Below are 22,071 nucleotides of genomic sequence, written 5' to 3'. Positions count from 1 at the left end.
ATTCTTACTTAATGATTTTCCCAGATGACTTTTATAATAATTGTGTTAGTTTTCCTAAGTATCTATTATGTTTATAAATATCTCTCCCTCTAGAACTGCTTCTCTAACACAGTGTAGCTTGGTTTCCTCTTTGACATCAGTATGTTTTCATGTTTTTACCTGGGGTCTCATCTGTTGCATTCAGATTCTGAATTCACTTGACATACTGCTAGCTCGTGAATGTTAAATAATTCTTTTCTCAGTGCAAAATGTATTTATTTAGCTACTGTGAAAGGTCAAACTGCAAAAACAGACTGGTGTAACATTTGAACACTACCATTTATATCGGTCTTATTTTTATGAATAAGCACCTGACTAGAAATTCAACAGAGGAGCATGTCATAATCAGTCTGAGGAGAAGAGCTTTAAATATAATACACTAATTTTAGTCCTAAGCGTTTCAGTTTTTCTTTATTGCTCTACAGCTTAATAGGTAGATGAGACTTCTTTAAGAGGAAAAATATTTTTTATATGGCTTGATCAACTTATTAGAAATAAGCAGCAGAGAGCATCTGCATTCACACAGCAACTGTTAAATTAATCTGTGTTAAGTCAGCCTCAAAGCACTTGGATGCAGCTACAGGATGTGAGTGTAACAGGATCGCACAGACTAACACCTGATAGGGCCTTACACTTGCTAGGTCAGAAGGAAGAAATGGAGAAGAGGGAATGTATATCCTTCTAGAATCAAAACATCAAACACCCCTGCAGTCTCTTGGGATTGTCTTGAAAAATTCAATCCCTTCCCAATCCAGATTAACCCCCTGAAATAAACTCTGAAATAAAACTCCCCCAAAACAAAAACAGACTGCTCCATTCAATTCATACTTTGTGAGTTAATGAAATTTAAGAGTCACCTGGAACCATCAAAGGTACATGGTGATTTTTTTCCTGAATCGAATGTTTCATGACATGAGAACAGAAGTACACCGATCAAATGTGAAGAGAAATGAACATTCCTCATACATAGTATGAGCAACATGTGAGCAGGTGCCCAGAGATTTAAGTTGATTCTACCTAAAGCAAGAGCACCACCATTTCAGAAAGCTTCTGCAGGTGCTAGAAGCCACAAGTCCCATCAGAAAGATGTCTCAATTATCTCCTTCCCAGTCCCCTTTGATACATGACAATCTCTTTATTTTCAAAGGGGTTAGCAGAGATCTTTGAAAGAGAGCAGCCAGGAATTTTGTGGCTGCTTCCAGCTGGTTCCAACAGCCAAGACTGTCACTTGTGTAGGGTCACTGCTGAACATGCCAACAAGGGGCAGGACTGGGAGAGGCAGGAAAGTGGGCGGGGAAGACAGCGGCATCCCGGATGCGATGCACATGCTTGGCATTCCTTTCCTAGTGGTTTTTCTTCGGGGTTCACAGACATCTCGGACTCGAACAACTTAACCAAAGTTTACGCAGGATTTAAAATAGGTCATTCCTTGTAGAGAATAGACTTGAGGACACGTGGAGGGGGAAGGGTAAGCTGGGACGAAGTGAGAGAGTGGCATGGACATATACACACTACCAAATGTAAAACAGATAGCTAGTGGGAAGCAGCCGCATAGCACAGGGAGATCAGCTCGGTGCTTTGTGACCACCTAGAGGGGTGGAACAGGGAGGGTGGGAGGGAGACACAAGAAGGAGGGAATATGGGGATATAGATATACATATAGCTGATTCACTTTGTTATACAGCAGAAACTACCACCACTGTAAAGCAATTATACTCCAATAAAGACGTTAAAAAAAAAATAGGTCATTCCTGTTTTCAGATGTTGAAAATGTTATCAGTGAAATGGTGAGATACCACAGCCTTCCAGCTATTTGATAGCACTGAAATGTGAAGCTAAACAGTGCAGTGTCACAGGCCACTGGGCCGCTTCCCCAGCCTTTGCATTTTCACAGGGGTAAAATGGAGCTGACTTGAACATCGAGGATAGTCGTGAAGGATCAGAGGCGACGTTACAAAGAGACTTAAAATGAAAACCAGGGCCATTATTCACTCAGGGCCTGCTACTGTTCAGGCTCTATGCTTTGTACCTGATTCTAAATTGACTTTTCCTCCTGACCGACTTATTTATAGATACTTTGTAGATGTGGAAATTTAGGTTTAGGGAAGTTAAGTCATTTTCCTGCTCGTTATAACTCTATAATTAATTGAAGGAGTTGTGACTCAAATCCAAGGTCTGAATGATGACAACGTCTACACTCTGAACAATCTTATTTGGGGTTGAGAGAAAGGGAAGGAAAGGGATTGGGATGGAATGGGAAGGGGAGAGGGCATTGTAGAAGGTGAGAGGGCGCCATGTAGAGACATTGGTGCTTGGAATTTCGCGCAGGTGAGGCTGGAGGGAAGGGGGAGCCGCCAGGAACTGAAGGTGGAACAGATTAGTCTTATTGCTAAACAAGCAGCCAATGTCACCCTGGTCTGCTTCCGCAAGGAGCTAAATGCCTAGTTCAAGAGGAAATACCCGCTGAACTCCATCCACTACTCCATTTTGCCAGAGGCAGAAGAGATAAGTGGTTAAGAATACAGACAGTGAAGATAGAGAGCTTGAACCTGGTCCACTTTCCAGCTCCTTCCCTGCTGATACTTCATGGGCTTGATACATGGAATGGGGATAACTTAACAGTAGCTCCCTCACAGGCAGCTGCTGAATACATGAGAAGCACTTCCAACACTGCCCAGATCATAGAAAGAGCTAGATACCTGTTTATTATTGCAAAAGCCAAGGAAGCATCTATACTTACATATGCCAGAAATAGAGCTATTTATTCCAGAACTAATAAATCACACCAACATGACATGATTGCCAAATTTCTAATGCATGTTAGAAACAAAAACTAAAACAAAAAACCCGAAATAACTGTAAAACAGTATTTCTTCCCATTTTAACTTTTTAAATAGAGGCAAAGATGAATTATTATACAATCTTAAGAGCTTTCTTGAATGTTTAGAACACAGAATGTCTTCCATAAATCCCTCTTGATTGAAACATACATTCTTCTCCAAGACTGAGTAAATTCAATATAGAAGACGCTGAACATTAGTTTCCATAAATGATTCATCAGTGTGAACCATCATTGATAAATTATGTACACATAATTCACGTAACAGCTCACATACTTCCTCAGACTCCTCACGGCCTTCGCATTTACCATTCCCTCTAGCTTGAATACTTGTAGGAGAGGAAAAACAGTTTCTTTCCTCTACCCTCTTAGGTTTGGGTCCCGGTTCAGTTCAAATTAAACTGACAAAAGACAGATCAACAGAGAAAAAGCATACAAATTTTATTTGATGTTAACATTTTTACATGGGTTGTAGGGCAGGGAGGGTAAGAAAAGGTTCACAAAAAGAAGTGACATCCCTAAAGAAGAGATTCGGTCTGAGAGATTATATACATTTTAAGAGAGAGCAGGTAATTGTGGAGACATGACAAAGAAAAAGAGGTTTGGGCTTCTAGGGGTGGCATTTATTCACTGTATATTTACTGTGTTCTATTTATTTAAAATAAGTAAAAGTAAACAACATAGTCCTTGCTCCAAAAACCTATGATATGAAATACGGTAAGATATAACTGGTTAAATGTCCATGTGAATAGCAGTTAACAATCAAACATTAATATGAGTCTGGCTGAATGGGTTCCACAATCCTACACAGGGTTCTACGGAAGTGACACTTCATCACACATTGTTCAATTTAAAGACAAATCTACTTATTTTTTGTGGCTAAAGATTCTTACTTTGCGGAACTTCATGGAGTAAATGTTTCTGACTTATTTTTTAACCACATAAAATCAGGAGAAACTTAAACAGCAGGGAAATGGAAGGAGGATGCTTTATTTACATCTGTGTAATCACGTTACCTGATTAACGCTCCCAGTGAGTGGCTCTAGAAACTGAAATCACAATTTCACTGATGTCTACATTCGATCCCTGACGACATTTGTCTGTCAGGTCTAATAACTTCTTACAGCCAAACTTCTTCCTACAAAAGTGATCATGGAACTATTGAATAAGAGAACTGTTTGTCTGAATTACTAGGTCAGGTTTTCTTTATTTCTTCATCTTCGTTAATCTCTAGTTTCTGTTCATCTATTTTTCTTTGAGTACTATATTATAGCTGACGGACCACTGTGTTGAACACTCCTTGAGAGCAGCAATTTAGATCATTCAATAACTACTTAAAATATTAACAAGTATTTGGCACAGGGTCCCTCCCTACGTCACTACTTTTATCCTAACCTCGGGTTGGAAATGCCAAATACAAAAAGCACATGTCCACTATTACAGAGCTCCTGTTGCCCTACACAGATTCATACATCCATTAGACATTATACTTACGAACAACTGAGAATGGCATGAGATTTAATGTTAAGGAATCAAATGCAGGATTGGATAAAATGGAATCTACAGCATGATCTCAAAAATGCTTTAAAAAATGAAATAAAACACATTTGTGGGTGGTAGGGTCATGCATGTTTTTATATTTTCTCTAAGTTACCTACAATGAAGTCGTAATACTTTTCTAACTCAAAAACTCTTATACATAGTTTTAAAAACTATGACACCCCCAAACAGTTTAAAGCTCTAACTTCTGTTCCTCTTGGTTATATGTACTATGAAAAATATATGGAAAATGGCTAAAAAACGTGAATTTTTTTAGGCTTAAAGACATTTTTTTTTAAGTTTAATAATAGTCAACTGCCAAAGGAGATACAGATATCCCTGTACTTTTAACTCATTCCTGCAAGCCCTGAATACTCTAAGCATTGTCTCATATATCAGCATTTGCAAAAACGCAATTGTTTTCACCCCAGAATATGAAGAAAACGCAGTGCATGCTTAACTTAAAGATCAATTGCACCTTGTAGGTAAAGTCTAGCCGCAGTTGAGAAGTCCTAAGATTCAAATAGAATAATTGTCAAGTTTAACACTAAATCTAAAATCACTAAACCTAAGTCACTGAATAAATTTAAACTCTCTTCAAACCACTCATAAAATCTACAACATCCAGGCTGATAAATATTTTAAAACAACTTCCAACTTTAAAAGTTCACTCCGTGCTTTCTCATACCATAAAACAAATACTTTACAGCAATGATCCCAGGAGTACATCAACCTCCTGCCTTCGCCAACCCACAATGCTGTGTGGTTAAGTTTTCCACATTTGCTTGCATTTGGAAAATAACTACTTTACATGCCAGGAGTGCACTGGGCTTAAGTTGTCAAAAAATATCATACTTTAAGTATAATTGGGTAAGAACTATGGGCACACACGTGGGCAGCCTTCCAAAAAATGGAAGAAAAAAGAAAAAGAAAGCTTAAGCCAGTGTTTCCAGGAAGAGACCTCATACACACAACACATTGTGCACAGTACATAATGCCTTGTTGATCTCTTTTCCTTTCACTGGGCAGTTGACATTTCAACCAGTGTTCAGAGTTACATACTATGAGTCCCAAAGGGTCCACCCAACTCCTACTCCAACAGTGCCCACATCAAAAAAAGAAAAAATTGATCACTGGACCCAGCATCATCTCACATTACTATTCCCCTAAGAGATTCTAGATATCCCTGGTAATTTTACTTACCCTGCCTCAAAAGAGAGTTTTGTCTGGATCAGGCCATGCCTATCTCAGGTGAGCCAGACTTTCTTAAAACTCAATGTTTAACTGATAGCAACCACCTAACGTTAGTACATATTTAAGTGGACTCTGCAACATAGAAAAGAAGGAAGAATCAGGGTGATGAAGAAAGATTAGAAGCCAGAGGACAAGGATAGGGCTTTGACCCTTAACAGTCAAGTGATATTGGGCAACTCAGCCATCTCCAGATCCAAATTTCTTCATCTGTAAGATGAAGAGGCATAGACAGGAGGTCTTACGGATACTACCTGCTCCAAAAACTGATTCTTTTCCTAGACAGTAGTGAGTTGAGATGGCCCTTCTATAGCTGCACTGTCCAGTATGGTAGCCACCAGCCACATGTAGCTATTGACTACATGAAATGTGACTGGTCTGAATTAAAATATGTTCTATGGGTAAAATTTTGAGGACATAAAAAAAATGTAATATACTTCATTAATAATTTTTATACTGACTAAAAAAATGTAATATATTTCATTAATAATTTTTATACTGACCATAAATTGAAATGATATTTTACATTTACTGGGTGCACTAAAACATACTAGTTTGCCAGTTTCTTTTCTCTTTTATGTGGCTACTAGAAAATTTTAAATTATACTTGTGGTCCTATTATACTTGTATTGAACTGCATTGTTTGGGAGTTGGGCCTAGGCGTTAAGTGAGGACCAGAGGAATTCTAAGATGAAATGACATCAGGAGAGCATCTGAGTGGAACATTGCCATTCCCTGGCTCTTCACTATTGGGACTTGGAGCTTATCATCTCCACACAATACTTATAAATGGCTGTTGTAAAGCCTTGCTTTTGTTCTCTTGTTCTGCTCACCAACAGTGAATCAATAGCAAATAACACTGGGCCTAAAAAGAATCAATATCACTTCATTTACTCTAAGGCTAAATCTTAATTATCAACTGTAGGATTGTATGACAAGATTGAAGCATAATCCTAAATGGATGCGCCTTCACACAGGCACAACTGTTTTCCGTTTCCTTGAATTGAATATATATTTAAAGTAATAACTGAGTTTCATTCACAAAGATGACCACAATCTTCTTTTTTTAAAACTCACATTCGAATTTAATAGGAACAACTAAAATAAACTTGCACGGATGGAGCACGTTTTATTGATATCTAACTAGAAACTTTTCCACTAATTTTTACTATCTGTATCAATTAATTTAATGTGTTTTATTTTATTATTTTTTTAAATTTAATGTATTTTAAATCATCAAGGAAGCAGAGATCGTTTCTAGAGAGCTTGTTTACTTAGAAATACAACAGGCTATGAACAAAGCCAATAAAATATAAGGTTCAGGTAAGTCGAGAATAAATATTCTTCTCAGAACATTTTCTTGGACTGCCAACTTTTTCAATTAGGAAATCTTAAACAAAGGAATCCATCTATTGATAATTGCCTGCAAAATCAACTACGAATTATTTAAAGCAAGCAACAGTCCCTAACTCTGAAATCCAAAGCCAACAGTCCCTAACTCTGAAATCCAAAGCCAACTAAGGAGAAGTGGGCAAATCCCCAAAACCTAATCTAATTGCTCAGAGAGAACCTTTCCTTCGGTTTGTTTATTAATCTACCCCTTTTGTCTATATTCCTTTGTATTGTATTTCCTCTACATCCTAGAATGCCAGTTGTCACCCAATACCTTACCTCTGTGCCAACTAAAGGCACAACCATTTCAGACCAGTCTTAAACCATAGCCAGTAATTACGTCAAATATTTTCAGATATGTGAAAGCAGAACAGAATTCAGAATAAAATATGCCCTTTGAGGAATTTTTAAATAATAAATAAAGTTTTAAAATAAATTTTCTATACAATATATATGACCATTAGAAAACTATGCAGGAATTAAATAAATTTTCTTATATTTTCAAATTCTAGCTAATATATTTAAGACAAATATTCAAACTTCCATGATATAATGTACCACCCACTCTTTTTAGGGGGAAAAAAAGAGTATAATTTCAAAATATGACCAGGATGTGAGAGAAATCTATGTTCACACACATATCGGTTCCTCTTTCTGATTCTCATGATTAATCAACAACTATTTCAGACACTACACACTGTCAATTGTTTTTCTGAAGGCAGTCTCTTTTTTTTTTTTTTTTTTTGCTGTGTGCGGGCCTCTCACTGTTGTGGCCTCACCCGTTGAGGAGCACAGGCTCCGGACACGCAGGCTCAGCGGCCATGGCTCACGGGCCCAGCCGCTCCGCAGCACGTGGGATCCTCCCGGACCGGGGCATGAACCCGTGTCCCCTGCATCGGCAGGCGGACTCTCAACCACTGCGCCACCAGGGAAGCCCTGAAGGCAGTCTCTTTAAGTGATAAGAAAATATTTTCCTTGCTAGACACTTCAAAAGAAAAGAAATGCCAAGATTTAAGATGATCAAACTTGAACTATGCTTTTGATTTCTCTTAAAGAGAACCAAGGGTTCAAAAAGAAATAATGTGGAAAATAAAACCAAGAGTAGTTTTTGAGGAACCATGATATTTTAGACATTTCCTTAAGACAGAAACATGTACAATATGTCAAACTATTGGGACATATTTTAAATAAATCTTGAGGTGCTAGTAAAATGCCTACTATAAAAACTCAATTATGCCCTAATGTGGATAATTATATCAAGCCTGCTCAAGATTCTAAGTTTTTCTCCCTCATCTTTATTTCATCACATACTTTTGGTAAATATCTTCATTTGTCCACATCTAGAATAATTGAAATAAATAAGAAAATAGATAAGTAGTTAAGATGAGTTTTAAAATGGCAGCTTCGTTTTTACTGATTGATTTATTAATTTTACTGATTTATTTACTAATAATTTACTAATATATTAAGGTTTATTTTCCTCTTTTCCACAGATTTTTCAATTCTGTTTTAATAACACAGGTGCACATAAGAAGATCTGAAGGGGTGTGTAGCAATGGAAAAGAAGTTGAACATGGTAGGGAAATCTAGCTCAAAAGAGATTCCCAGTATCACCCTCTTCTCTAAAAACCTCAAAGCTTGTTTTATCTGCTATTCCTTTCAAAGAACAAGCACAACAACAAGGGTGTTTTAGGGAAGCTTCTAGATCAAATGAAAGATAGTCTACCAGTGCAGAGAGTAAACTGATACTGCCATTATTATCCACAGAGCCACTGGAATTACAACTGTTTCCATCACTCTGATTGAAAGGATTTCCAGGGCCCCAAGTCTAAACCACCTTGGGTACAATCTGCCACAGTAAAGGCTTAGCTCTTGGGTGTTCCTGCCATAAAAATAAAACAGCATTCCCCATCTCCTCCTCCATCACTCCCCAAAGATGTGCTTCTTATGTGGTTAGCGAGCAGATAAGGAGAAGTGGGCAAATCCCCAAAACCTAATCTAATTGCTCAGAGAGAACCTTTCCTTCAGTTTGTTTATTAATCTACCCCTTTTGTCTATATTCCTTTGTATTGTATTTCCTCTACATCCTAGAATGCCAGTTGTCACCCAATACCTTACCTCTGCTTTATCAGTAAGAGAACCTGGAATGTATTCCTGATGGCAATACTCCCAGCTAATAGACCACATGTACCAGCCTCCCTTGCAGCTAGGTGCTACCATCCGGCTAGCAAGATGAAGCAGACACTGACAAGGACTTCTGCAAAGCCTCCTAAACCTAACTGAACCACAGTCATCAATAGCTACTCCCATTTTAGGAACATCTAAAAGGACCCCATTGCTGAGAAAATGAAGTTCAAACTCATAAAGGCATCCAAAGCTCTTAATCTCCTACTGTCCTCACACCATCTCCCTCACCCATATTCACATGGCTTCCTCTTTTTAACCTCTACACACTTGCTGCTCCTTCCGTCTGGAAAGCCCTACCATGATCCAATTAACCTCCACTCATCCTTGAAACCCAGTTCAAATGCTGCCAGTCTTTTCTATGAAGACTTTGTACCTTCTTCCATTGTGACCTTTGGCACACTGTACTTAATTATTTCTGCATCTCTTTCTTCCCCTGTCAGGCTGTGAATCCTTCAAGGAACAGACTGAATCACTTCTCTGTTTATACATAGCCCCACAAAGATTGTAGGGCTCCTGTCACCCTGAAATACAGACGACATCCAGCACATGTCCGAAAAAATGAATGATGTTTTTAAAAATTCAAAAAGTAGGAGAAAAATGCAGTGAGATAAAAAAAATTAGGAATAATGAAAATCGAAAATCCAAGGGAGTGTCAGTAACACAGGCGCCAACCACTAACGCCCTGAGAAAATTTGGAATAGAGACAAAACAGGTGAACACATAATCCAAGTATCCAATTAAACATCCTGCATTAAACTTTCCCCTCATCTGCTAACAGAAGAATCAATCGACAGGCTTGGGTTTGACTTTCACATGTTACTTTTCTGAGATGAATGAGCAAACCAACAATGAGGTTACGTGTCAGATTTTTTTTAAAAGCATAAGTAATTTAACAGTGGCAATAAACGCTGAGAATGATATTTTAACCAATTTTTTTTTCCAGGAAAAAAAACCCCAATACTTAAGCTAAAATGTTTTTCTCTTTACTGGCTATTTATGAAGTCAATAATGCAACTAAGAACACACACAAGAAATATTCCCAACAAACTCAATACTTCCCATCTGTGTCCTTACAGCACCACCCAGAAAACTCACAAAGACACAAATTTAACCTTTGAGTCCAGGCTCATGAAAGTGAAGTGAAATATTTAAATGGCAAATACAGACAAGGAAAGGAATTGCTTGGGAACTGGGTGGGTCTGCTTCCTATCTTGTTTATTTAAGTATATCCTCCTGTTCATCATCTTTGTCCTGGATGTCTCAGATGGCCACGTTGATTTATTACTCAGTCCCAAGTTCCCAGTACTTGCACTATCTTAAGATAGCTCTCTACCCAGCAGCCTTTGCTTCTACTGTTTGAGCCATTCAGTCACATAGTCACGCTCAGAGAATTCCCTCCTCTCATAATTCACTAAACAAGTATGCAGTGATCCCAAAATTGCAGTTTTGTCACAAATGTATTCTTGAAACTGGAGCCTTTCACAATTCCTCAAATCAACAGAAGTACATAAGTCGCCTTCCTGTTCCATTGTCCTATCAGTTAGCCAAGAACCTGCCCCGCACAAAACAACTATAGCATTTTCAAATTTAGTTTACTTTTATTGGATTGAAATTTTCTGGATTCTGTGGTGTAAGAGGATTTAACACTTGACACAAAACGTTAAAAACAAGCCTGAGAAAACACTGACAAGACACAAGGCTAATCATAATGACCTCAATTAGATTTTCAATGCCTGTCAAGTTAATAGTATATAGTGGCATTGGCTTCAAGACCTTGAACTTGAGAAGTACAATTCCTTTAGAGAATAGAAGTAACAGAATTTCAATTTTTTTCTTAAAGGGCCAATTTTGATCCTGGTTCACATTAAAGTAAAAAGTAAATATTAGCTGTAAAATGGCAAAAAAGCAGAAAACTGAAGAGACAATGATAATGAAATTTTCATTTTGATGGCCACTCAATTTCATTCCAATACACAATGTTTGCTTTCTAAATTCTACTATCTTATTCAAAGAAAATTATTTCTAGGCATTCTCTATTGAAAATGTCCCAATCAATCAGAGGATTGATGAAATATTTCACGAACAAGGCATTGTTCTGCTAGGTCAACTGAATGTCTGAAATAAAGAGTTGCAAATGAAGTTGTTGACAGCATTTATATAACCTTTTCACAATAAAATGTTTTAGAAAAGGCTGAAAAAAATAAATCTTATTTAAAAGGCTTAATTTTTTTCTGTACACTTATAGTTAGGTGTCATTCACAATTTTCATAAACATAAGAGAAGTTAATTCAACTGTCAAAAATCAAACATAATTATCATTACAGTATAAAATTCCTAGAGTCCTGATTTTAAAGCATTTGTCAAATATTTCGTAAATACTAGATGTAAGGCACTGTAGTGAGTTATGAAACAAATTATAGGAAACAGTTTGTGATCACAGTCAATAGTCCCTTCTCTGCTCCACCATTTTTTTCAAATAATAATAGTATTTATTATTCTAAATAATAAAAAAGTAAGTGATAATAACAGTAACACTTATTACAAGAAAAATAGCAATACTTATTGTAAGTAATAATATAGTCATTTTAAGCACTACTAATAGTGATAATAGTAATACTTACAGTAATATTTATAGTAATACTAATTACTATAATAGTAATGCTTATTATATTACTAATAGTAATGCTTATTACTATCATAGCAATATTTATAATAGTGGTAATTCTTATAGGTACTAACAAAAATAGTGATAATAATGGTAACACATTACTATGAAAACAATAATAAACAACAATAGTATTACTTATCACTATAATGATATAATGGTAGTTTCCCAATTAATGAGATCTTATCACAATTAAGACATGACGTCAATCACTACATAGATGATTTCCCCCTATGCCAAACCTCATTTTGCCCTTCTCTTAAATGGTGATATTAAAAATCCCAATTTTGGGGTTGGGGGAGGGATAAATGAGAAGGTTGGGATTAACATATACACACTAATACCATAAAATAATCAACAAGGACCTACTGTACAGCACAGGGATCTCTATTTAATACTCTGTAATAACCTATATGGGAAAAGAATCTAAAAAAGAATAAATGTATGTATAACTGAATCACTTTGCTGTATACCTGAAACTAACACAATACTGTAAATCAACTATACTCAAATATAAAATAAACTTTTTTAAACTAAATTTATTTATTTATTTTTGGCTGCATTGGGTCTTCCTTGTTCCGCATGGGCTTTCTCTAGTTGTGGCGAGCGGGGGCTACCTTCGTCGAGGTGAGCAGGCTTCTCATCGCGGTGGCTTCTCTTGTTGCAGAGCACAGGCTCTAGGCACGCAGGCTTCAGTAGCTGTGGCATGCAGGCTCAGTAGTTGGGGCTTGTGGACTCTAGAGCACAGCCTCAGTAGTTGTGGCGCACAGGCTTAGTTGCTCCGTGGCATGTGGGATCTTCCTAGACCAGGGTTCGAACTTGTGTCCCCTGCATTGGCAGGAGGATTCTTTTTTTTTTTTTTTAAATTTATTTTTGGCAGCACTGGGTCTTCGTTACTACGCGAAGGCTTTCCTCTAGTTGCAGGGAGCGGGGACTACTCTTCGTTTCGGTGCGCCGGCTTCTCATTGTGGTGGCTTCTCTTGCTGTGGAGCACGGGCTCTAGGCATGCGGGCTTCAGTAGTTGTGGCACATGGGCTTAGTTGCTACACAGCATGTGGGATATTCCCGGACCAGGGCTCGAACCCATGTCTCCTGCATTGGCAGGCAGATTCCTAACCACTGCACCACCAGGGAAGTCCCAGGAAGCTTTTTCATTTGGAGAAATCTCCAGGATTCAGGAACTCTGTGTGGACCTTCTATCTTTGGGCAAAGAGAGGGGGCAGTGTGCCTCTGGAACTCCTTTATACACAGGGACCATTCAGATTTGCAAATTTTGAACGGACTGAAGTCTGGCCACACCTACTCTTTGCCCTCCTGGGGCTTTCTGCCTCTGCTTACTTGACTTTCCTATGCTTCTGAGGCAGGAATAACTTCACCCTTCCCACTTAAATTTTTACATGTTGATTTGTCATAGCAGCAGTTCAAGAGTTCTCTAGGCAACTTGGAAAATACAGAAAAGCACAAGCACATCATATGATGTTTTTATGTTAGTCTCTGAAGAGTTAAGCAAAGATTTCAAAAAGTTTGCATCAGTTTTAAAGGCTCAATCTTCAAAGTAGATAAGGCCTCTTTTCTTCGAAAGATGAAAAAATCAATAAATATGGTTACAAAACAGCACTTATCTATCTTTATCATGTGTGCCTATTAATTCCATTACAAAATAACTGAGTTGTGTTATTTATAAAAACAATAATTATGCTTTTGAAAAGCCATCCATTAGTTAGAGCAAACATAAAAAGTCCTTTTTTTGGACTAACCAAGCCTTAATAGACAATACTATTTTCTTCATTTTTGACTAAAAATAAAAACTATGTTGCCTTGTTAGTTTTATTGTAATCCAGCATGTGCAGACAGGAGAAACAACAAATGAGTTTGTGGTCACTTGGGGGTAAGACGTCAGGTCTAAAGTAGACAAATGTATCTCAAGTGTAGGATTAAACCTCTCGTCTTTATTCCTGTAAAATGTCTCCACCGGGTCAAAATATATCAGTCATTAAAGCTTTGAAATTTAACAAAGCAACAAGAGTAACAACGCATTTCTTCCCTTAATACAAATGACTCTTTTTGATAGAGCAGATCTCTTATTCTCATAAGCATCCTTTAAGGCTGAAAAGTAATTTATCAGTCCCAATCACCTAGGATGCCTTAAACATTCTTTAGTAAGATAGAATGTGGGTTTCTGTGGAAGCAAAATGAGAGCATAGGACAAATTATTAGATTCTCTATGAAAGAGACTCAAGCAAAGAACTATTGCATATCAACAAAATAAATCACTAAATTTTTTTTTTTCTTGCTCAAACTTCTCAACTAAAAATCATCGCAACTTGAGAAGAAACAATAAAGGGAGAGACCATCTGGAAATTAGAAGATACAAATACTGGGGTCCATCACTAATAAGACCTTAAGAATTCTAGAATTTGTTCATCTACAAAACAGGGTTATTGTTCTTTTCCGTTTTCTGAAATGTTCATCTTGCTTATTACTTGCCCCTGCTCATTCACCCTACATAAGTGGTTGTGGTACCTGCATTCCTCACTGTATCCATTCTGAGCAGCATGTTTACTTCAAACATGGCTACAATAATTGCATCCTCTGACTTGAACTCACTTTTTTTTGATTGAGCAGGACAGTGATAAAGAAATACAGGAACTGGTGTGATTAAAAAAAAACATATAGATTCCTTGGGATTTTGCTTATTGATTCTTCAATGTGTTAATAATACCTTAACCACAGTATCACCAATTTGGGGTATTCGCAAATATCTTCAGCCTAATTTTGAAACTGAGATTAGAAACCTTTTATTTTATAATGAGCAAAATATGCTGACTTAAAAAAACTATGCTTTTAATTAAGCAGTAGATCACTATAAAGTTTTAGAGTAGACCACCACAGAATTTATCATCATCTAGCTAGTAAAATAATTCATTTTATTTTGAAAACTGATTTCTTACAGAAGCGTTATCTTCTCAAGCAGTCAGCTTTTTGGTTTCCTGGTCCTCTGATGAAGATTATTTCAAGCTTCTATTCTAGGTAGCATCAAAATTCTTTTGCTGGCATTTGAAATCTTCCATTTCTGCCTAGATTGGCCAAACCTGTTTATTCACTTTTCTAGAAAAGGTTTTGTTGAGAGCTAAACCAAGCTTATTCACAGCTCTTTGCACACAGCTGATAATCAACTAATAGCTGAGTTAATAATCGAGCCAGAATATAAACTTGCTCAATTTCAGACATGTCTAGCAAGCTGCCAGGGTCAACACATTTAAAATAGGTCTTACTCACTTGTGTAGCAACTGCTTATGCGTTTTACATATTTCTGTACAGTGTTCAAGTTTTTCTATTAGCATGAATTGTTTTAATGCTTTTCAAAAAAGCCAACTGAAATATAAAATACATATGAATATTTCATAAATGAAATTTTATAATATATACTTTAAAAATTTTATTTGTGATAAAAATTTTATCTGCAATGTCTTTTTTACAATTGAAATCAGATTAATTCATTCTTCTCAGAAACAAGCTGCCAAATTCCTGTAACAGTCTTAACTGGTCGGTAAGTGCATTAGTCAATAAGTCATGAAACATCATGTAGTTGTTTTTTTTTAACTTTCAACAATTATGAGATTAAATGTATCTATTTTACATCATCATCATAAACAGTAATTGTAACTAACAGGTAGTGCTTATAAGGTGCCATCATGTTACACATATATTTACTCATTTACTGTTCCAAGAATTTTACATATATATATTTACTCAATCTTCAACAACCATAACCATTATTATCCCCATTTTACAAGGGAAGAAACTGAGGCATGAGCTACCCACAGTCAATATTTTGATCAATGGGAAATGCTGCCTTCCCAGAACACGTGAGAAACTCCATGACTTGGTTGCTGGCCTGACATCACGTTGGTCGAAATCAAGGCTATAAATGTAGGAACAGTTCCACTATTTTCCATAGAGCTGGCTTTCAAAAGCCTTTCATTTTCCCCATTTCAACCACTACCTTCTTTCATAAAATACTACAATCCTAGAAACGCTCAAGCTAAATCTGTATTTTATGTTTCTTCCAGATGTAGCCACGTGAAATAAGTAAAATGGCCTCTGAGCTCCCCATCTCAGCTAAGATTTCATATGTGAAACTGAGTCTTCTGTATCCCACTCTGAATAGTCAGCTAACTAATCTATTCAGCATCCCTTTTTCATATATCTATTAGTTCATGAACACGTCCAGGCTTTTTCTTTTCTTTTTTTTCAATGACTTACTTTATTCCTAGAGCAGTCCATTCGAATCTAGTTTTTGGTGCATTTCTACTTCTAAAAAGGTACCAGGAAAGCATATCTATTAACCATTAATCTGAAGAGAAAAATCCACCAGATTTTTTTTTTCAAAGAAAAACACTAGTGTCCTCACTGAAACAGTTATTTCTTAAACTATCCACATTAAACTGAAAAAACAGTTACATAACATCTTCCCCTTCCTCTGGTTTTCATTTCCAAATTCAGTTTGAGGGTTCAGGTGCTATTTGCTTTCCTTTTACTAACAACTACAAGGAAAACTAAGAAATAGACATTTTCTGGCTTAAACTTGTTATTCATTCAGGGGGTCTTCTCATTCCTTCACTTTGGCGTCCTCTGCCTGCCACCCTCCATCTTCCTCCAGCCACTCACGAGGGTGTATCTGGATACGGGCTGTGACACACAGGGTGACAGCATCCCCAAGGATTTGCAGAAGATGGTGCTAGTGTCAATTCTCACTCCATACATATGTATGTGAGGTCCTACTATAAAAAGGAAACCATTTCATAGTCAAGTAGAAGATGAAGAGGTAGAAAACTACCAGAAAAAACTACAACAAGCTAAACATTTTATTTTCCCCAGCCTCCTCATTGCTGCCCAGTGAATCACTTTTTTCATCATGTACTCATTCCCTCAGTCAAGGTGCTAATGAAGATGCCGCCTCAGAGCTCTGAGACCCTGCTTTCAGCCCCTCACCTTCGGTCCTTCACCTCCTTATTTGGAATTCCCTACTCCTCTCCAGAGTGTACCCTGCACCTTTGCTTTCTGTCTCAGCATCTGTCACAGTTCATGAGCACACACTTATAATGATTTGTGTATATGGTCTGTGTATGGTCCCCACTAGACTGGAAGCTTCCTGAAGCAAATGATGGTTTTGTTCACCAGGCTAGCTTCAGGGCTACAGGAGAGAGCTTGGTCCAAAAGGAGAATCAATTAAAAAGGTCCCAAATGAATAGATGAGAAACTAAGAAAATCAAATCCCACACTGGCTCCACCCACACCCTCAGGGGTGTAGGGGTGTGTGTGTGTGTGTGTGTGTGTGTGTGTGTGTGTGTGTGTGTGTGTGTGTGTGTGTGTGTGTGTGTGCGTGTGCGTGTGTGTCTAGGAGGGGAAAGATGGAGAGAAGTATGTAAACAAATATGTAAAAGCAAAGACTTAATCTCCCTTCTCCCAACCTGAGATACAAATCTGGCTGGAAAGGAACCACCAAGAAATTCTCCAGGATTATCTCATCCCACTGTTCCTTTATTCCTTATATATAGATGTTTATACTGTTAATATTTTACTCAGTATGCCACTTAATCTGTACTTTCCTCTTGGTATTTAACACTTTCTGTTTTCTTTCATAATCATGTGCCCGTCTTATTTACTCTGCAAACTTCCTGGGAACAGGAGAAGGAGGGTGAGGGGAAATAAGGTGTATGCAAATCAATCTAAACCTTACTTCCTGGAGCTTTATTTTTAAAGTACATGTATAAGGCTTATCTTTGCATTTGTAACTGATATAACTAGGCAGAAATTAGAGAAGTATATTAATCGAAGATGCTTCGTAAGTCTCTTAAGGTAATACATATCCCCACCTAGATCAAACGTGCAGAAAGAGAAGGTACATTTCTCCTGAATTTTACCACACTCAATGGTAGTTTAGTGGCCACACGGAAGGCACATAATAGCTCTGTTTATTTCTAGAATGACTGACAACCTTCATCTTCATACAAATATCTGTATAGAAATCTCTAGTATGCCATGAAAAGTAATACAAAATAGAGGTCCTCAAGCAACAGGGAGAAAAGAAAGCCTTTTCCACAAGGATAACCTCTATGTTTTTCTCTTTTTTTCCTGTTCCATTATGATTCATTACAGGATACTGAATATAGTTCCCTATGCTACACAGTAGGGCCTTGTTGTTTATCCATTCTATATATAATATTACAGTTTGCATCTGCTAATCCCAAACTCCCAATCCAACCTCCCCACCCCCCCTTCTCCCTTGGCAACCACAGTCCATTCTCTACATCTGTGAGTCTGTTTCTGACCTCTCCGTTTTTCTTCAAACCAATATTCAATGGGCCACATTATTTCTTTTTTTTTTTCAATCGGCCATTTCTAATTTAACCTTGTGATTTATTTAGTTATATGTTCCTCTTCATTTCCCCAACCAGAACCAGGGATCCTTATTCTCTCTAGAGTACTTCTCTGCAGTACTAATGGCCTCCCAAGTACCCATCACATGCCTCTGCTGGTTAGGGTGACAAGAGAGCCGCTTGGGTGCCCTGCCCGTGTCATGGTTTTCCACAGATCAGGCAGAAACAGTGATTCCTTATACCTCACCATCAAATCTGAGCTTCACTATTCTGTGCTCAGGCATCTACCATTAGGTTAGTTCTGGCCAGTGTGAGTAGGTATGTATTATCTGTGAATCAGCACCACTATGAAAGCAGGTACTTGTGATTAGGTTAAATCCCACAATATAGGAAAACAAAACTTAAGAGGAATCAAGTTTAAATAAATAAATGCCACGGTTTTTTTAACTCATACTCGGTCACTGTACTAGGGAAAATCATCAATTCAGGTAATGATGCTTCCCCCAGAAGCTGAGGCCCCACTGTCATTGCCCTTATTCATTTCTTTTTTTGAGCCATCTGCAGCAGACCTATTTTCTCAGCCCTACAAAAGACAGTCAACTCATAATTACATCTTTTCAGTGGACAGAGATTTAGCTGCATAAATCCCCCTCAAACCTCATCAGAGTGAATTGCCTACTTTTCCATTAACGCTTTGCAAAATGCAAACTGTGAATCTCACCTCCACCCTTTGAAGGAGGTGACAGTAACCAGTGAAAATGTCCAAAAGGATGGGAGGAAGAGCAAAAAAATGCAGTCAAAAAGGCTAAAAAAGAAATCTGAATCGTATTTGCCTACACGCTGCATCCTTTTACACAGAAAAAAATATTGCTCAAAACAGTTAAATATTTACTTTTTGGCAAAAGCTTCAACTATAAAGGATATGCTGTTAATTACTTAATATGTGTCTTTTAATGTGTAATAAGACAATCAGGAAAACTGAAATAATCATTGGAGTAAATTTAAGTATTGGAAAAATTCCAGCTCCCTTAATTAAATGCATTTTTTAAATAGAAAACCAAATTCTTCAACTCTTAAAACAATCTGCCTTAACTAGCCCTAAGGTGATTCCTGAGCCACTTGTAGGAAAAAGACAGAAGAGGAAAAAGTTCAATGACCTTGTAAATTAGGGACTAAAAAGCTGTAACGGTGTGACACTCAGTATAGTCTCAGTGGAATTACAGGAAAACATTTGTCCAGAAATTGCTTTCTTGGAAAATCACCATGAGGTAGGGGAAGAGGAGAAACAAACAAACAAACAAACAAACATCCGGGGAAGGGAGGTTACCAATGGTAAAATACAGAATGGGAACCCAAAGGATGCTAAATACAACCTTTTCTGCCCCAGCTGCCAAGCAAACAACTTCTAAGCATCTTCAGATAAAAAGGAAAATAGTCATTTTGCACAGGCGTTAGCTGAATGTTCGAGAGTTGGATCAATGGGGAAGACTTGCTATACACCTAGCGGTGGGTGGATTTCACCAGGCTGCAGCCTCCACAGATTTTCTTTGCTGCACTGCAGAGGCGCCATCTTCTCCGTCTTAATCTTCACTCAATTCAACCCTTTCATCTGCACCCTAAAAAAAAGACCCTAAGGACCCTCCACAGCAGGCCGCGTCCCCAGAGGAGGTAAACCAGAGTGCCCAGCGTTGCCAGGGAAGAGGCCGCGCCTTCATCAGACAAACGCCTCCTTTGATGCACAGGAGGGGAGTGCTCGTGCCTCCCCACCACCAGCCACTGCCCTTTCCAGACGCACACCCCACTCTCCCCGTATTTCTCCTCAAGGACTTCACAACCGAGCACAGAATCAGCAAGCCGCGGAGGTGATGGGAAGTTGGGGGGGGGGGAAGTAGAGGGGCCCCAAGGCACCACCAGAGCCCCCTCCGGGACAGACGCGCAGCACGGGGAAGGGAGTCAGGCGGCAGCCTCGGTGGCGCACAGACCAGCGCGGCTCAGCCCACCGCGCCCCGGGCTGGCGAGGGCGGGGTGTCGCGGCTTTTGTTCCCAGGGACCTTCACCCTCACCGGGAGAATCGGAGGGTGCGAGCGAACGCCCACAATGTCCTGGCTTGGAGAAGGTGAGAGGTGGCTGCGGGTGTCCGACCCCTCCCATCTCTCTCAACTTAACACAAAAGGGAGACGCAGAAACGTACAAAGTTTGCCTGTGGAGGGTGTTGTGCGACCCTGCATGTTGGGGTCGCACTCGGGCGGCAGCCCCGAGCAGCCGCGAAGAGGAAGGGAGGAGGAAGAAGGTCGGGCCGGGAAGGGGTGGTGGGGAGGCGAAGAGAAGGTGAAACGGGGCGGAAAAGGCAAAGGGAAGCGGGGGGTGGAGGGTGCCCAGCTTCCCGAGCTGTCCCGACTCCTCCTCGCCAGGGCCCGAGAGAAAGGGAAGGGCAGCGATTAAGTGCCGGGGACAGGATCCAGGGACGCTGCGTTTTCGGTTTTCCCCACGTGCTCCCTCCCCCAATCTCTCATCTGGACGTGTCTCGCCTCCCCCCGGCCCCCGAGTCAGGGACTGAGTCAGGGTCCGAACTCAGGACAGCCTCCTCCTCTTCTCGCCCCCGACTGGCGCGGACCCAGGGGCCCGACGCCTCACCCGCTCCCTCTCCGCTGGCCGGAGCGCGCGTCCCCAGGGCAGGGCTGGGCCGGAGGCGGGGATGCGCAGGGCGCCCGCAAGCGGGGGTGTTGGGCGCGGAGAGGAGAGGGGTCCCCTCGACTGCCCCCCGGCTTCTCTGGATTAAAGACTCAGAGGGAGCGGGTCCCCTCCTCCCCCCCGCCACCCCATTCCGAGGCGCGGCACCCACCTCCAGCGCCCGAGCAGTCCAGGCGGCCAGCAGGACCAGTGCCAAACCGGGCAGCATCGCGACCCTGCGCGGGGCACCGAGTGCGCTGCTGTGCGAGTGGGATCCGCCGAGCCCTTGCTCTGCCGGTGTCGCCGCCGCCGCCGCCGCCGTCTCCTGTGGCCCCGCGCTCGCGCTGCTCAGGGTGCTCTCTCCTACCGCTGCCGAGGAAACTGACGGAGCAGCAGCGCGGCGGCGAGGCTCGGAGCCCGGCGAGTCAGCTGATCGGCCCAGCCCGCTCGGCACCCGAGAGAGACCCCTAGCGGAGCCGCCGGGGAGCTGCGCCCGCTCGGCCGGGAGGGGCCCGCGCCCCCGGCGCCCACAGGTGCGGCGACCTCGGCTCCCCCGGTTCCCCGAGCGCCTCCCCGGCCGCCTGCCGCCTGAACCCCACGAGCAGTAGGAGGGAGAGTCTGGGGCCAGGAGAGGGACGGCGGAGGATCAGGGAAAGGTGAGTCCTAGGACGTCTGGGATGCAGAAAAGTCGAGAGCGCTCTGCGCCGTTACCCGTGAGCTTGACTCATCCGACCCCGCAGGCCTCTCGGGGGTATCGTATAAAGGGCTGCTGCTGGGGTGCGTTTTTATCCGCATTTCGCTTTTTGTCTCGGTTTGAAGAGGTGGGGGAGGCGTTTCTGGAAGAGAATGTGAACAAGACAAGCTTCAAGGAAATAGGATTTCTTTGCTTGTAAAGGGAGCAAAAGCCTCATTTTTTTCCCGTCAAAAGCAACCACAAGTAACCTGGAATTTCTATCTTTAGACCGAACCGAAGGAGAAAGGCGCCGGACCTGGAGAAGAAGCAGTGACCTATTTACTTCTCCTTGAAAGAAGGTTTTTTTTAAAAAAAAAAACACTTTTTTTGGTTTATTTTTTGTTTGTTTTTGTTTTGAGAAGGGAACGGTCAT

The 22,071-nt window shown here is 40.1% G+C and overlaps 1 protein-coding gene across 4 annotated transcripts in view; it reads right to left on the bottom strand.

Annotated features, from left to right (window-relative positions):
* The window catches only part of APP (amyloid beta precursor protein), a 274,171-nt gene extending 252,843 nt beyond the window's left edge, over positions 1 to 21,328 (bottom strand). For all 4 annotated transcript variants that reach the window (XM_082840186.1, XM_082840187.1, XM_082840188.1 and 1 more), the window contains exon 1: positions 21,138 to 21,328. In XM_082840186.1, coding sequence (XP_082696312.1) covers positions 21,138 to 21,194 — 57 coding nt within the window. In that variant the 5' untranslated portion in view covers positions 21,195 to 21,328. The remainder of the gene's footprint in view (positions 1 to 21,137) is intronic.
* Positions 21,329 to 22,071: the final 743 nt, after the last annotated feature.

This window comes from Leucopleurus acutus (assembly GCF_964270905.1).
Source record: "Leucopleurus acutus genome assembly, chromosome: 5".
Classification (NCBI taxonomy): Eukaryota; Metazoa; Chordata; class Mammalia; order Artiodactyla; family Delphinidae; genus Leucopleurus; species Leucopleurus acutus.
This window is presented reverse-complemented; position numbering and strand designations above follow the sequence as displayed.